Source organism: Vidua chalybeata, chromosome 3 (genome assembly GCF_026979565.1).
Source record: "Vidua chalybeata isolate OUT-0048 chromosome 3, bVidCha1 merged haplotype, whole genome shotgun sequence".
Classification (NCBI taxonomy): Eukaryota; Metazoa; Chordata; class Aves; order Passeriformes; family Viduidae; genus Vidua; species Vidua chalybeata.
Window position 1 is genome coordinate 17,629,568 of NC_071532.1, and position 16,307 is coordinate 17,645,874.

Genomic DNA, 16,307 nt, shown 5'->3' on the forward strand with positions numbered 1-16,307 from the left:
ATCAATGACTTGGATGAAGGCACAGATGCCTCCTCAGCAAGTTCCCTGATGACACAAAGCTGGGAGGAGCAGTACCCCAGAGGGCTGTGCAGCCCTTCAGAAGGACCTCGACAGGCTGGAGAGATGGACACAGGGGAACTGTCTGAAATTCAACGAGGGCAAATGCAGGGTCCTGCACCTGGGGAAGAATAACCCTGGGCACCAGTACAGGCTTGGGGCCAAGGTGCTGAGGAGCAGCTCTATGGAGAAGGAGCTGGTGGTCCTCGTGGACAACCAGCTGTCCATGAGCCACCAGTGTGCCCTTGTGGCCAAGAAGGCCAATGGAATCCTGGGGTGCATCAGGAAGAGCATTGCCAGCAGGTCAAGGGAGGTGATCCTGTCCCTCTACTCAGCCCTGGTGAGGTGCAGTTGGAGTACTGTGTCCAGTTCTGGGCTTCTCAGGACATGAGAGACATGGAGCTCCTGGAGTGGATTCAGTGGAGGGTAAAAAAGATTATTAAGGGATTGGAGGATATTTCTTACCAGGAAAGGCTGGGGGAGCTGGGCCTGTTCAGTCTCAAGAAAAGACAACTGAGAGAGGACCTCATCAGTGTCTGTAGGTATCTGAAGGGCAGTGCCAATAGGGTATTTCCAGGCTCTGCTTGGTGGTGTTATGCAATAGGACAAGATGCAATGGGGAGAAACTGATGCACAGGAAATTCCACCTGAATATGAGGAAGAGCTTCTTTACTGTGTGGGTGACCCAGCACTGAAACAGATTGCCACAAGAGAGGTTGTGGAGTCTTCCTCACTGAAGATATTGAAGAACTGTCTGGACACAACCTTGTGCCCTGTGCTCTAGGATGACCCTGCTTTAGCAGAGATGTTGGGCCAGGTGACCCACTGTGGTCCCTTCCAACCTGACCCATTCTGTGATTGCGTGGTCTCCACAACGAACTCTGTCTTAAGAGAACAGGAGCCCTTAAGGAACTGAAAAGTTTTTCTGGATGTCTAACCTTCTCTAAGCTCCTGAAGATAGAGAACAACTTGTTTGGTTTCTTTTTTAGACATTTTTTTATGAATCTGAAGGTTGTCATGTTTTCCCTTTCCTCCTCTCATAAGCAGACTAAACAAATTAAGTTCTTTGATGCTGATCATCTTTCATGGACTCTGATAGGTGTAAGCTTTTCTTGAACTATATTGCCTAAACTGAATATATTCAGAAAGTATGAGGCTTTCCTAATACTTCAAGTGGAATGATTGCAGCATGCCTGATGCTTGTGGCACTTTTGTTTATATAGCCTAGCAGCAACCTTTGTTTTTCTTCACATCTGTGTGTCATTAAGTCACTCACAGTAACGACACCCATTACCTCAATGATATCCATGTCCTTTTCTGAAGGCCTTGTTGCCCCTTTGTATATGCATACAGCAAATTATCACAGAATCACAGAATAATGAGGTTGGAAGAGACCTCCAAGATCATCAAGTCCAACCTATGCCCTAACACCTCAACTAGACTATAGCACCAAGTGCCACCAGTCTTTTTTTAAACACACCCAGAGATGGTGATTCTACCACCTCTCTGGGAAGACAATTCCAGTGAAAAATTTTTTCCTAATATCCAACCTGTGCCTCCCCTGACGTAGCTTGAGACTGTGTCGTCTTGTTCTGTCAATTACTGCCCGGTGAAAGAGACTGACCCCCACCTGTCTACAATCTCCCTTCAGGAAGTTGTAAAGAGCAATAAGGTCACCTAAGCCTCCTTTTCTCCAGGCTAAACAACCCCAGCTCCTTCAAACGTTCCTCACAGGGCTTGTGTTCCAAGCCCCTCACCAGCCTTGTTGCCCCTCTCTGGACGCGCTCAAACATCTCAAATTATCCTGCAGTGTGTGGCTTGCATTTGCCCTTATTGCAGAATTGCATCCTGTTTATATCCTTTTCACCAGTGTCACACCCTGCCTGAACTCCCATCCTGAGCTTCAAAGCACCTGCAAATCAATGTCTGCAAAAAACTCAACATGAGCCAGCACTGTGCGCTCACAGCTCAGAAGGCCAATGGAATCCTGAGCTGCATCAAAAGCAGCGTGGCCAGCAGGGCAAGGGAGGGGATTCTGCCCCACTGTTCCGCTCTGGTGAGAGCCCACCTGCAGTGCTGCATCCAGCTCTGGGGTCCCCAGCCCAAGGAAGGACATGGACCTGTTGGAGCAAGTCTAGATGCAGGCCATAAAGTTTGTAAGAGGACCAGAGCACCTTCCCAACAAAGACAGGTGGAGGAACTTGGGGCTGTTCAGCTTGGTGAAGAGAAGGCTGCATGGAGACCTTATAGGAGCCTTCCAGTATCTGAAGGGGGCCTACAGGAAAGCTGAGCAGGGATTCTTCATCAGGAACTGTAGAGATAGGACAATAAGTAATGTCTACAAACTGAAAGAGACAGAATTTAGGTTAGATATTAGGAAGAAATTCTTTACTGTGAGCATGGTGAGACACTGGAACAGGTTGCCCAGGGAGGCTGTGGATCCCCCACTCCTGACAATGTTCAAAGCCAGGTTGGGTAAGGCCTTGAGCAACCTGTCTAGTGGGAGGTGCCTCTGCCCATAGCAGGGGGTGCTGGGACAAGATGATCTTTAAGCCACTTCAACCCCTTAACATTCTGTGGAATGTAAGACGCATCTTTGAAACCAACACCAGGTTGATCATGCAAGTAGCTCTCAGCATTAGAGCCAGGACACATCTTGTTCATCTCCTCCAACCCTCTTGTAGAAGGAAATTAGGCTGTTGCCAAACCCATGTTGACTCTTACTTCTCACCTTGCTGTCTTGGTCAGCCTTACAAACAGAATATCTGTTCCAAGCCCTCGCTGTTGCTGAAGGCAGCCTGAAAGTTCTGAAGTCCTGTGACTCCATTTCCTTTACTGCTTTTATTCCCAAATCATCTGGAACCTCACCCCTTCTCTTAGATAATTACTACCACATTTAAAACCATTTCAGCCAGTGTTTCTGCAGGGCCAAGTTATCTGAAAGGAAAGGAGACACATCTGAGGTCACTGACAAAAGGGTGAGGGAACCAGTGACTCTGCCCCATCTGTGGGGCACGTGGCTCCAATCTCTCTGCCTGGTTAAGGGAGCCTGCAGGTGCAAGTCCAGCACCTCCTGTGGCACAAGGAGTGTACGTGAGCCTGCAGACAGCATCCTGCAGCATCTGGCCTGTTTACATAGCAGGGAGCTTTTGTTAACATCAGGAGGTTAGCCAATGAAGGGAAATTTTACAATTACACCACACAGCTCTGTTGACTCAAAAGGAAGAGTTAACTTCAAAGCTCCACATAGCCAGGCTCACGTAGTCCAGCCAGCTGCACAATGGGACGTTTCAGTGGAAGGCTGGGAGTCTGCTGGATGGACGCAAGACATTCACACAGGGCAGATAGCAGCTCTCGCTAGGCAGCTGGCAAACAGGCAGCTCCCAGGAGCCAGAGAGCGCCCTGGGAAAGGGGCAGGCAGAGCAGGGAACAAAGGCTGCCGAGTGGCTGCGGGTGCGATGCTGATCAGCATCCTCTCCATCAAGCTGGAGCTGGCAGCTGCCTCTGGGCACCCTGGCTGAGTGGGCCACTGAGTTCCCAGGCCCCTTGAGGGGTGCAACAGCAGTTTCACGAAGTGCAGTTCTGCGCATCAGTGAAGGGGCTGCCCCAGCATTGCCCCCCTGTCCAAGCCACGCTGTTTTTCATTTATTTTCCTAGACAGGATAGGCCCAAGTCTTTGGGGAACCTTTCTGCCTTGTCCCCTTACCTTTAGCCATGAATGAATTTATTCTTTGCCCTGTTCTTGGTCCAGCAGTTTTCCCAGCCGAGCCATGAGTGAGGCAGGCAGAGGGAAACACTACACCCAGCTCTCACTCACTTCTCCCCTGCCCGCTGCAGAGCCAGGCAGCCCTGCACACGATCAATTACAGGGGACGGAAATGCCCTGTGCCCAATATCCGGTGGGCCTGAGTGATGACAGCCCACTAATCATTTCCAGAATCTGTGACTGGAATTAAAGGCTGGGTTTGCCTTCGGTGAGTCTGAGAAGGGCAGCTGGGGGAAGGGACTGGCCCACCTTTAGGTAGGGAAGAGACAAAGCTGTGCACAATACTGCTGTGCTGCTGCAGTGATTCAAGCTGAGAGGTGTTTTATGAGTTTCTAGGACAGAGATAGATGTCCTGTGGGACATCTCATGATAGTGAGTGGTTATAGCTTTGCTGGACACCAGTCTCCCATCCCACCCATCACACAGCACCTCCACTTCCAACAACTTCATGGTCCCTCCCCACTTTCTCAAGGTCTTGGAGGGAGTAGGTCCTGCCTCCACTCTGCCAGCCCTGCCAGGCAATCAGTTCTGCCTGCTGGCCTGCCTTCCCAACAAGTGCCTACATGCTCCTTCACTTCTCACCTGCTTGTGTCCAGAAGAAGCTTCCCACACATCTTCTCCAGATCTCTTTTTCCATTGTGGTGCTGGGTAGACTGAGATCAGCCATTCACTTTATCCCAGCTGTGAACCTGCCTCACTGAATTTCCAGGTCTTCCCCAAATCCCTCAGGGCTGGTGCAAGGGTTGTTGCTTGGCTGCCTGCTCTGGGAGAAATATGTCCTTTGAAGGAGCCATCTTTTATAGTTTTGTGTCTCAGCAGGACCCAGCAGCATCCCAGGGGCTCTGCTTGCAGAAGGAGTACTTGGTCAAAAATCAGCTCCTGCACTCCAGACACAAGGTATGTCTCCAGTGGTACACAAAGTATGGCCCCCAGGATACCAAAGGCAAAGAAAGCCTTTTATTCTTACCTATGTCACCATGAGATCATCACTCCAGAAGAGAAGCAAGGAGGTACTTGCTGACCTGGCTTGTTGCTTTGAAGCCCCTCATCCAAAAGCAGCCTGAAGAGGGTCTCTAGGATGTTGCCCTAAGAACAGACCTGTTTTCCCCTGGGAACAAGGCACTACCAAATTTTCTCCCATGCTCCTTTTAGGGGCTTCTCTCATTTTTGTTTGAAGGTATAGGTCTGGTCTACAAGGTACGAAAAAACCTCTCTGGTCTTTCCATATATCCCCACTCTGGGCCTCAGCAATGAAGCTCCTGTGAAGGGAGGCTAGTGGCAAAGTCCTGTGGAGACAAGCTAGAGAGAGCTATGGAAATGGAAGCCAGCAAGGGGGTGGGACGCCTGGAGGGTTGCAAAGAAACTTTAAAGTAATTGTTTCAGAGGAAGAAGAGATTGGGCTGTGGAATGGAAATTAAGGAGCTGTCTGCAGTGCATGTGCAGGACAGGCAGGAAGCCTTGGGACACTCCTGGAGCAGGGCGGCCAGCTCCCGCAAGAGCAACATCCTATGTAACACCCTCGTGTCCATGCTATACACAGAGCTTTGGCAGTATATATATTTTTGAGATGAGCCTCACTGCCTGATTTCCAGATAAGGATTTTACAGAGATTACTTGCTCCCAATTTCAAACCGCTGCAGATTTCTAAACTTTAGGTGGCCACTTTTTCCCAGCCGCTGCAGGCAGGGAAAAAGACATCCTTTAGCAGAGACCATCAGAACAGGAAACCTTCCCTGAGTAACCCACTATACGCTGAGTTTGACAACCTTCTGCAGACCCTGCCTGCCCCAGCTGGGCGAGGAGGATGTTTGCAAAGAGCCTGGGATGAAATTACAGTCTGGAAGGTCTCTTACTCCTCCTCACAGCCTCAGAGTTGAGCCCAGTGCCCTGCTCAGATCCACTTTATGAGCGCTGCTGTTCGATGTGAAATCGCCATCCTGAGTTCAGGGCTTGAGATAGATACAATTAACAGGTTTCATGTAGTAACCGAGATAAAGGGGGATGTCTGCGGGATGCCAGGCCAAGCCCTGCCCAGGATCGTGCCAACACACACATTTGGGAGAGCAAACATGTATCAGGAGTTTGAATTAATTATCCAGGCTCATTTATCACCGCCTCTCATTTATCCCTGCTTCTCAGGGAGGCTCACTTCCTGTCTCAGTGCCAGGTTGCACGTACAGGAGCAGAGCTCTGGCTAAGGCTTGCCTAGGAATCCCAGGCAGCAAGCTCCCATCCCCACAGCCTGGCTGCTCCCTCCCGAGCCCGGCAGGCAGGGCAGAGCTGTGGGGCAAGCCAGGCAGGAGGGTGGCAGCAGCCCACTTGTGCCTTTCACCGCCTCCTGTGGGCCTTGCTTCTAACTGGTGCCAGCTCCTTGCAGGTGACCATCTGGGATGCAAGTCACTGGCTAATGGGGCCGAGCAGAACTGGGGGATGCTGCAGTGCTGGGGCAGTGCTGCATAGCTTCCAGAAGAGGGATGCTATTTGTGGAGGGCCTGAGTGACAGTGGGGTCTTGGCACCTGATGCAGGGGAGGGAGGACCCAGATCAGCCCTTCTCAGATGAAGAGTAAAGCAAGGAGAGAGCCCAAAGACCAAGATGTGGCAATGTGCGTCAGGCATTGGGAAAGGCCTGCAGTTGCATCCTGAGGCACAGGGACGCATGGAAACAGGGACATGTTTGCTCTGCTCTGACTGCCAGGGCCACACTGAGGGAAGGTTTCTCCTTCCAAAGCCTTTAGTCCCACTTCAGTACATCCCTGAGCTCACAGCAGAACTAGCTGCCCGAACAAACAGGACTATGCTTCTCCAAAAATGGAGTTTGTGAAGGCTGAGAGACCCACCCCTACTGCACTGCAGTGTTCCTCCCCCAGGCAGCTCCATCTCCTGGGCCCTCCCTTGGCTCCTGATGGGCTGCATCTCCTGTCACCCCACAGTCTCCTCCTCCACCATTGGCCACCAAGAGATGAGTCTATTGGTGTTGTTTGCATCAGCCAGTCTAAGGCTGATCCGGCCAGGGATGTTACTGAGGAGCTGGCAACAAAGAAAACTCTGTACCACTGCCCAAAGATTCCCCATATGCTTCAAGAGCAAAATCCCTTTGGCTTTGTAATTCTTTTACAAAGGAAGGAAGATCAAGCAAAGTCTTTACAAAGTAAGGAAGATGCAGACAAGTGTCTTGTGAGCTTGTTCAGCAGATAGCACCCTGTGTTCACCCTCCTATCACCCCACCAAGGGGCTAGGTCAGTACCAAAACAAGGAGAATGTAATATGTCCCCAAAGCCTAAAGAGCCCCACAGCTTTCTGAAAGCCCTCACACTCTGCATGCCCTACAAACTTCTGCAAGCACTGGCCACACTGGGACTCCAGTTTGCAGAAGAGGGCTCGGATCTTAAGGAGAACTTGGACAGTGTGAAAATCTGGGGAGACAAAAGACCAGGCTTGGATGTAAAAAAAATCCAAGGAAGAGAGAAAGTTTGTAACCAGCTCAGAGAAGGAAGGTTGTGGGAAGACAGAAAGTGTGCTCCAAGGGATGTCATGGTGCAAGGTCTGCACAGGCACAGCAATTCCTGTATGCAGTGAACTCTTGGAGCAGCAGCAGGAAAGGGATTCAAACACAAGTCAGGTGGCCTCTTACTTAGAGGAAGGGAATGGTGCAGAGGACAAACACCAGCCAAGTAAATGAAGAAAAGGTCCACTACCTCCTCTCCTGAAACACTGCTCTGGCCCTTATGTACCAGGGGCTTCTGCAAGAGGAACCAGCAACATCTCTTAGGGGAAGGGATTAGCTCCAACTGCCCAGCTCAGATGAACAGAAATGGGGGAGCTCCTTGACACACTGTTTAATAAAATATAACAGCAGCCCAGGTACTCAACTTGAGAACATGTTCTAAAACACCGTGCCCACCACACATCCCTTGCCCTCCAGTGACATCTGTCTGTACTCAGCACAGCCACAGCAGGCAGCCCCAATGGTGTGTGCTATGAGGCACAGAGACAAGCACAGGGACCGCAGCAAGCTGGTGAGCTGCCCAGTGCAAAAATTCCCTGTAAGAATGTACTGCAAATTTCTTGACTCCTTTGGCATCTCCCCCAAACACACAGCAGGGTACTGATGGGGAGGTTGGCTCTTGGGCTCATAGGATGTTTGTCCCAGAGAGCATATGTGCTGTCCTTGCAAATGGCATAGCATGCTGCAAAGGACTCTCTATCAGTCCTGAAGGAGGAACCCAATCTAGCATTAAATCCAGCTGGCTTGAGTGCCAAAAGCAACAAAGCTCTGGTCCCACAGACTTCAATATGAGTCATTTACCCCCAGCATGGAGCCTGGACCATGTCCTTCTGGTGACTAACTATTGGCATTGCTAGCTCAGAGGTGTCTATGTATGTTCTATACCTGCCCAGCTGCTGTCCTTTCCTAGAGAAAAGTCACCCCTCACACAACCAGCCCTTGGGCTCTGCCACCAATGCTGTCCTGCACAGTTTCTGCCCTGTGCTGCCTCCCCCTGCCTTGACTGGCAGGCAGCATGGATGGTGCTGTGGTTTCCTCAGTTCTCCCTTCCCTAGTGCTGCAGCCAGACATAGAATCATGGGATTGTAGCCTGTGGGAACAATGATGACAGCAGAAACCCTCATAACACAGTACGTACAAGCACTGATGCTGGTCCCTACCCTCAGTTACAGGTCTACAACACCTCTCCTTTCTAGCTCCCCAGCACGTTGTTTTCACTGCCAGGGCAGACTGTGACAAAGCTTTGGTTATTTAAAGAGACTCACTCCCAATCAGCACAAGGCTTCCTTGGCCATCCCAGTCCCACTGGCTGATGGGCATCTCACATGATCAAAACACAGCATATTTGTGGCCAGAGCCAAGTCTTGAGCAGGATGAGCAAAGGGCTCTTCTCCAGGGTCTCTCTGGTGGTTTTACCCTCCTTGGTTGCTGGGAAATAATAACCCATTGAAAAAGCAAAAGAATAAGTCCCCCTGTGTTCCCTCTGTGAACAAACCAACCCCAAAGACCCCAACCAGAATAGAGTGCAAGACACCAGGGGACCCCCACAGGTCCACCCACTGGGAGAGAAGCAGCACAAGAGATCTGAGCCATGCCACGGCTCCCAAAAACCTTCTTCTTCCCTGCCTGCTTCTCAATACCCCTACCACTGCCCCAGCTCCCTTTCTCGCTACCTCTGCCAGGTCAGGCCACAGCTGTGCTCACTGCGGGATTCAGTCACTTCCTGACATTCAGCACTGTGCCGGGTGACCAGGAGCAGATGTATATGAGCAATCAGAGGAGAGTGGGAGATCTAATACTGCAACCAACAGCACATGGAGAGCATGTCAGGCAAGGGAAGGAAAAAAAAAAGAACAAAAAGAAAAGGAAAAAAAAAAAAAAAAAAAAAAGCTTAGAGAATGAGAGAAGAGAAAAAGGAAAAAAAAAAAAAAAAAAAAAAAAAAAAAAAAAAAACACTAAACCACAGACGGCTCAATACTTTCCATGTGGTGCCGCTAAGGAGGAAATCGCCTCCATTTGCTACGTGCAGAGCCGGGTGTCCGCACAGCGGCCGGGAAGAGAAGGGAGCCTGTTTCCCAGGTGGGGAGGAGGGGCTGCCGGAGGAGCTCCAGTCGGGAGGAAGGTGCCTCCCACACCCATGCGGGACGGGGGTGGCGGGGCCATGCCGGCGATGGCTGTTCTGCAGGAGCACCTCCGCACGGGCACCGGGCCGGGGTCCTGGGGGCCCCCGCTGCCCACCGCGGGGTGCGAGCGCTGTTCCGCTCGGGAAGGCGGCCCGGGGGTCCCGCGCCCGCTCAGCCCCCAGCGCCAGGGGCTGCGGGACACCGGCTCCTTATCCAGCATCCAGTCCTGCTGCTTGAGCTGGGGTGCCAGCTCTGACCCCCCTTCCCCCGTGTGCATTTTGCCACCGCTCTAAACAGAGGCCAGGGGAGATGAGGACAATTCTCCCAACCCCGCTGCGTCCCGATAACAGTGTGGTGGGTGGGACGAAGGCTACAATGTCTCCCCCGCTCCCTTCTCGTGACTGCCGCTCTGGCCTCTGCACCCACCAGGGTGCTGCCAGCCTGCCACTGCAGCTGCCTCTTGCTGTGCTCTCCCCTCCCTGGGCCTCCTGCCCAGCGCAGCCGCCTCTGGGAGCTGCTGCTCCCATCCTTCATCCCAGCTGGCAGCCATTTCTGCTGGGGCAGGAGAGGGGAAGGATGCTCCTGCCCAAGGTCCCTATCTGAGACACACACAGATTGCTGCTTGCAAGATGATGGCAGAGGATGCAGCACCTGAGGACAACTGAAGTCCCCCTGGAATTTTGAGAGCTTATTCTGTGAGGTGCTCTGAGCACCTCAGAGGATGGGGAGTCCCTTCTCTCCAGCCACTCCTCCCTCACTTCTACCATCACCACCAACACCACAGCTACTCCTTCATCCACAGACTTGTTTCTGGGCTGGTTGGGGACGCCACAAGGTCCATGCTCCTCACCCTATCCCACAGCACAGTTTAGACATGCTGCAAAAGCCACCCCTCCTTGCCCACCCCCAGCACCAGAGTGGGGTGCCCTCCTTGTGCCAGCCTCACCGGGGCAGGAAGAGCCTTGGTCTGAGAGGTGGCACCACATTACCTCATGCACTTGGATCAGGAGGCAAAGTCCCTGATCAGAGGTCTGCAAAATCACACCTGGGCTTTGCCAACCCAGGGAAAGTCCATGGTGTGCAAGATGAGCAAGGTCGGGTTGAGGGCAGAGGCTCAGCCTCGGGACCAGGGCACAAGAAGCCCTTCCCCCTCTGCCCTGGGCACCTCAGTGAAAAGCAAAGAAGTGTTTGCTGTAGCCTCACTGCTCTCATGTCCAAGCTGCTGTCCGCCACACCCCACAGAGCACATGGGCTTGACATCAGGAGACTCGTGTCCAAAGCATTTCTCCAGCTGTGAAAAGGGACCACCAGAAAGGCTGGGAAAATACCTTCTGCTGCCTGCAGCAAACACCTCAGCTGTGAACTGTAAAAGCCTGGTTCCGCTCCAGGCTGCCTAAACACCGGCTCAGACCCCCTGAGTGCCTTCCCCGTCATATCTGCAGGATCACAGCTGCTGAGGAAGTTACAGCGCTCCCATCCCCTCTCTGGGAAGCCACTACTCTGTCCCAGTTTGACCCATGTCACGGGGGCCTTGCCTAATCTCATTTGCACAGAGGGGGAACCCTTGTAATCCACAGATCTGCATTCATGCCAGGTAAAGCACAATCAACCTTTAGGCTGTTGCTGTTTCCTGGGAAAATACAGGATTAATAGGGCCAAGTAATGGGAAATCCAAATGGCCCATTTTAGAAACTGTCTGCTACAAAAAAGGTTCTGGAGGAGATGACAATATTTTGATGGCTGTGGAATCTTTTTCAAATTCATCAACCCTAAAACACAGGGAAGCAAGACAGTGTGTAGCACAACCCATACCATTTTGGGTGGTCCATCACTTGTCCCACAGTCCTGCTCATCCTCAGAAGACCTCATGTGATCAGTGCCAAGACCCATCGCAGATTTTTGTGGGGCGCACTAGGACACAGATCATTTGGCAAAGCCTTTGAGCCTCCTGTGATATGCAGAGGAAAGCTTCAGACTGACTCACACAAGTCTCCAGCACCCCGCTGGAGAGAGAAGGATACCACTGCAGTTCTCAGAAATGTCACTCAGTTCACCTCCTGACCCACACGACCTTCTGGCAATTATGGTGTCTGTAGGATACCACAGGAATCAGGATCCTAGGCAGTCCACCACGAGACCCTCCCCAACATTTTGCAAAGAGCAGAACTTACCTCCAAACACCTCCTGACATATGGGACTCTCCCCATTTGGATGTCTCATGGTTCCCCTGCAAATTGTCACAGCTGGAGACTTCCTGGGCACCTTCTGCAATGAAGAAGGCTGTCAGGTGGTGAGGCTGTGTGTCCTAGCTCTGCAGCTGCCAGCCAGCTCCCACTGCAGGGGCTGTCCAGCTCTGTATTCACCACTGTGCTTTATCTAATGTTCATGCGCAAGAGCTGATGGTGCCTTACTGAGGAAGGTCCAGTCCATCTGCCTGCAGGATGGGGATGGGTGACCCTCTCACCACACGCAGAGCTTGAAAGCAGCCCCAGCGTAACTGGGTGCAAAGCCATGAGACAGTGGCTTGGTTTTTTCTGGAAATCAACATGGTGTCCATAGGAGCTAGCAGTCCCCCAGCAAAGCACAGGGACTTCCAACAGGGACCCCAGTTCATCTTCCAGGAAGGTGTAGGGAGGCAACATCTTCTGCTTGCTGGTGGTGAAGACATAGTGGGGATGATGCCACACCATGCTGTCCATGGGCAGAACACCCACTTCTACTAGGCATCTCTCCCTGTGTTGGTTCATTAATTTCTTTTTCATTTTCTCTTCCCCACCCCCCCCCCCGCCCTCCTCCTTGTTTCCCCCTAATCCATGAACAAGACTCTCAGAGCTAGAAGAGAGGAGAAAACCAGCACAGCTGCAGATTGGATCAGCGGCGTGCTGGCAGGCAGGCATGCACAGCTGGGAGAGGGGAGCACGCTCTCACACACACAAAGCAGCACCAAATGGAGCGCGTGGAAGAAGGCCAGAGGAGGTTAGTGACTCACATCCCTGGCCTCCATCAGCTTTGAGCCGAGGAACACCAGTAGGTGACCAAGGCTGGCAGGAGATACCACAATGCTGGAGCCGTGCTGAGCACCCACAAGCCACCCAAGCAAAGGATGGACAAACTCTCCTGACCTCAAAGGCTGCTCATCACATCGTGGTGGCAGCCAGATGCAAAGCACCACATTATCTTCTGTGGATCTGAGTCTAAATATTTATTTCCTTGTCCAAGCCCTGACATGTCCCTCCTTTCTTCTTCGTTTGTCAAAAGCATCCATATCACCAGTGGCAAGAAAGACTTAAATGGGAGAGAGATGCCACAGACTCAGCAGATGGGCAGAAAGGAAAGTGTGGTTTGCTCCTCGTTGAGCACCCAGGAGATGTGGAGGGCCCTTCCTATGGCAGAGGTGGAGAGTAAGGAGGCTGTTGTGAAAATTGCAGCTGCACCATGAATTCCTGCTCTCCGCCTCTTGGGTTATTTTCTCCCCTCCCCAAACACCCCAGTGACACAGCAGGGCCTGGGATGACTGCCAGATTCTCCTTGCTCAGGGGCTATTTAGTCTCCCAGAGAGGAAAAAGAATGCTCATGGGAAACTGTCAGCAGAGCAAAACCAGCACCTCTGAGGACACACAGCACCTTTGCTAAGGGCTTCCCAGCTAGGCCTGCACCCACTGCAGTACCACCACAGCCTTCCTTGTCTTCTGTGACAGCAGTGGCCTGTGCCAGGGCACAGCAGTGGTGCAGGAGAGGGAGGAGGGAACAGGGCCCTGAGCTGATGCAGCATCTGCACCCACCTCTCAGTGCACAGTGTTTCAGCAGCTAAACAAGGACTTAAGGTTTCTGCCATCCTCTGCAACACCTCCACTGCTGCAGTGCAGCCCTCTGCCATTTGCTATGGCCCAGCTGTACATCCCAGTGCTGGTCTCCTTGCAGTACGAGTTCCTCCCAGTCCTTGGCAGCATCACTTCTGTTTGGGATGCTGACTCCCCAGCTTGACAGAACACAGACACACCACAGACCACCAGAAGAGAAGCTGGTAAAGCACCATTTCATCACGCTGCAGAAAAATGGGAGAGGATACTGTACAGCCCAGAGTGGTGGTACAGCCTCGTCCAGCCCTGCCTGACCCTAGAGCCCCCATCTTCAACCATTTCCTCTTGCTCATCTGCACTTCCCAGCACACATTGGTCTGTGATGCCTGGCTCTGCTCTTCTCTCCCCTCCTCGCCCTGGGGTAAGGATCACACAGCCTCCTGCTGATGCAGAATGTGTTGCAGGATACACCATCACTCAGAGCTGCCATGAAGTGTAAACCTGAGGTAGCTGGAAAGCACTGGCATAAGCTAACCAACTCTACTGTGCCTAAGAAATCATACTATCTCCACTCCAAGTGCCATCTCCAAACCAGGGCATACTACTCACAGCTTAAAGATGGGCACTCTCATCCTGGCTTGGAGAAGAAAGAAAGTGAAGGCAAAAAAGGATGAAAGTTTAAGTTTCCTTCACCCCGACGAAAATTATCACCATTCCAGCAGATCTATAAAAGCAATGACACAAGGGACAGGCATGGCAGGTAAGTCTGCTCCTTCCCAGCGCTGTGGACCTGCAGTCACTCTTCCCCTGCCAAGCGCTGTTATTCAGCTGGTTTTTAACTAGGCCATGCTAAAATGTTTGGGTTGAACTTCATCTTACTGGTTAGCTGCCTAATGCTGAAGTATCTAAGCAAATAGAGTTATAAAATATATAATTTCAGCCAAAATGATTCATCTACTTCCAAGAACATTGTAAGGGGAAATGCTTTGGTTTCTCTTGCTTTTGTTACAGAGAAATCTGATGACCTTTTCTTTGAAGAGCTCTTCAAGCTGCATGTTTTTGGCATGCAGACTTGAAGTTTGGCAAAAGGAGAAGCAGGGAAGGCCTTTGGTTTAGTCCAGATGAACCCTTTGCTGCCGCCAAACTTAGCCAAGTCTTTGAAATGTTCCGTTTCACATGTGCTCCCTTAAGGCAGTCTTATAGAGCTTACCGGCCGAATTCCCTGAAACTTTTCCCTTTCAGGATGCGCTCCAGCCAGGGGCTGAGCAGGACTTCCAGATAAGCAAAGCTGTGAATCACTGCAATCCAAATCACAAGTCTGGTTCATCCCTGAGACTAGGCAGCTCCTGCCACCTCACACCTGGCCCCATCCTGGCTCAGACAGAATGAGCAATGCATGCACAGGCATTTGGGGAAAGGTGCTGAATGGATCAAGAGACAAACCCAGGTACTGCTATGAGGAGGAAGGATTTGGGATGGGAATTTGAGTGAAGGGAAACTGGACTGAATCTAGGATGGAAAAGGAAGGTGAACCTCCAAGAGGACTCAGCATGAAGAAATGCAACCAACTGAGAGCACAGGACAATGATGCAGAGGATCCTGTAAGGCTGCAGCCCTGGAGAAAGCTGGGGTATCCCAAGAACCAGAAGAAACAAGGAGAGGGGCAGGAGGAGGGGACAGCCAGCTGCTGAGTATTTCCAGCAATAAATGAGGCAAGCACTCATTTAAACAAAGAGGTGTTGGACGGCATTGCAGGCAGAGGTGACAGCCAAAAGGTGTGCAGGGAGCATAAGAGCTGACTTTGGAGGTGTCAGGACAAGACCGCATCTGCAAAAAGGTTTCTTTAACAGGAGGTATGTGGGGGTAGCTGCATGTCATGGAAATACACTGTGAGCGCTCATGCTGGCAGGGAGTGAATCAGTCCTGCACCATGCTGCCCTGCTAGTGGAAACCAACAGATCCCTTTAAGAGTGAGCTGAGAGTCTACTAGAGGTGTGCAGGCTGCCTTCCCAGAAGACAGAGGAGGGAATTCACCAGAAAGTAATAGACTGTAAATCAGGACACTGCTCCCAAACAGGGAGGGACACATCCTGCACACTGTGGTGCAAATTAAACACTCCAATGTGTTTGAGGCTCAGAATAGCACTATTTGTTTATTTATTTATTTATTTATTTTCATTGTGACGGCTCTGGTTTTGCTTGGAAGCAGCTGCACTAAAGTCTTCGCAGCTCTGAGGTCTCCAACCTCAGCTGTAGCCCAAAGAAGGGCAGACGGGTTGGAGACCATCCAAGAAAGCATTTGAAGCTTGTGAGCCTTGCTTTGCACTAGCATTAGAAGCCCCCTTCACAGTCATAGTTCATTTGCTGTAGGAACCAGTGCAAACAAACTTTAGCCTTTCATGGAACCACTGTTCTCCATGGATGAGCAATCAACACTACCTGTGTCTGCTTTTGCTTTGTTTTTCCCTTAAGGAAGAAAATTTTCCTACCACTTCCTTAAAAATAAAAATAATGCAAAAGCAACACACATTAAAAAGAAAAAAAAAAAGCAGTGCTTACCCTCATAAAGTAGCAAAGCCTTTTCATTTTTCCCCCAGAATCCCACAGGAAGCCCAGAACAAATCCAGTCACTCTTTCTTAGGAAGCACATTTCCTCTTCCTCATCTCATACCCAGGTAAGAGCAGAAAGTCTGTATTCAGGCTGTGTCAGCAGCATGGGGTGGCTCATCCATCTTCCAGCCAAGATGGCAGCCAGTGACTCATGTGCCACGGAAATCAGGGCGCTTGAAGGAGAGGAATGGAGAAAGCAATGGTCCATGTTATTCCAAGTGCATCACTTTGCCAGGAGATGGGGTCACAGGTTCTGGCAGGCCCAGTGGGCAGAGCTGGACGTCAAGCTGTGGGAAAAATTGTGAGGAAAATTTATGCATGTGAGGGCCATTGGGAAAGGGAGCATCGGTGGGCAGCTCTCCCCTGAAAGGCTTTCTGTATGGAGTGGCTGGAGAGTATCTCTTGGAGCTTTCTCTTTCTATTAGAATATCTTGGGTCAGAAGGG

General features: G+C 51.3%; 1 protein-coding gene across 3 annotated transcripts in view; it reads right to left on the reverse strand.

The window, feature by feature from the left end:
* Positions 1-16,307, reverse strand: part of LOC128786232 (uncharacterized) — a 45,333-nt gene that overhangs the window by 17,236 nt on the left and 11,790 nt on the right. For 2 of the 3 annotated variants that reach the window (XM_053939366.1, XM_053939364.1), the window contains exon 2: positions 11,624-11,717. In XM_053939366.1, the coding sequence (XP_053795341.1) occupies positions 11,624-11,717 (94 nt within the window). Of the gene's footprint in view, positions 1-11,623; positions 11,718-15,406; positions 15,617-15,811; positions 16,150-16,307 lie in introns of those variants that run through there. The other variant, XR_008430213.1, reaches the window with a different exon arrangement.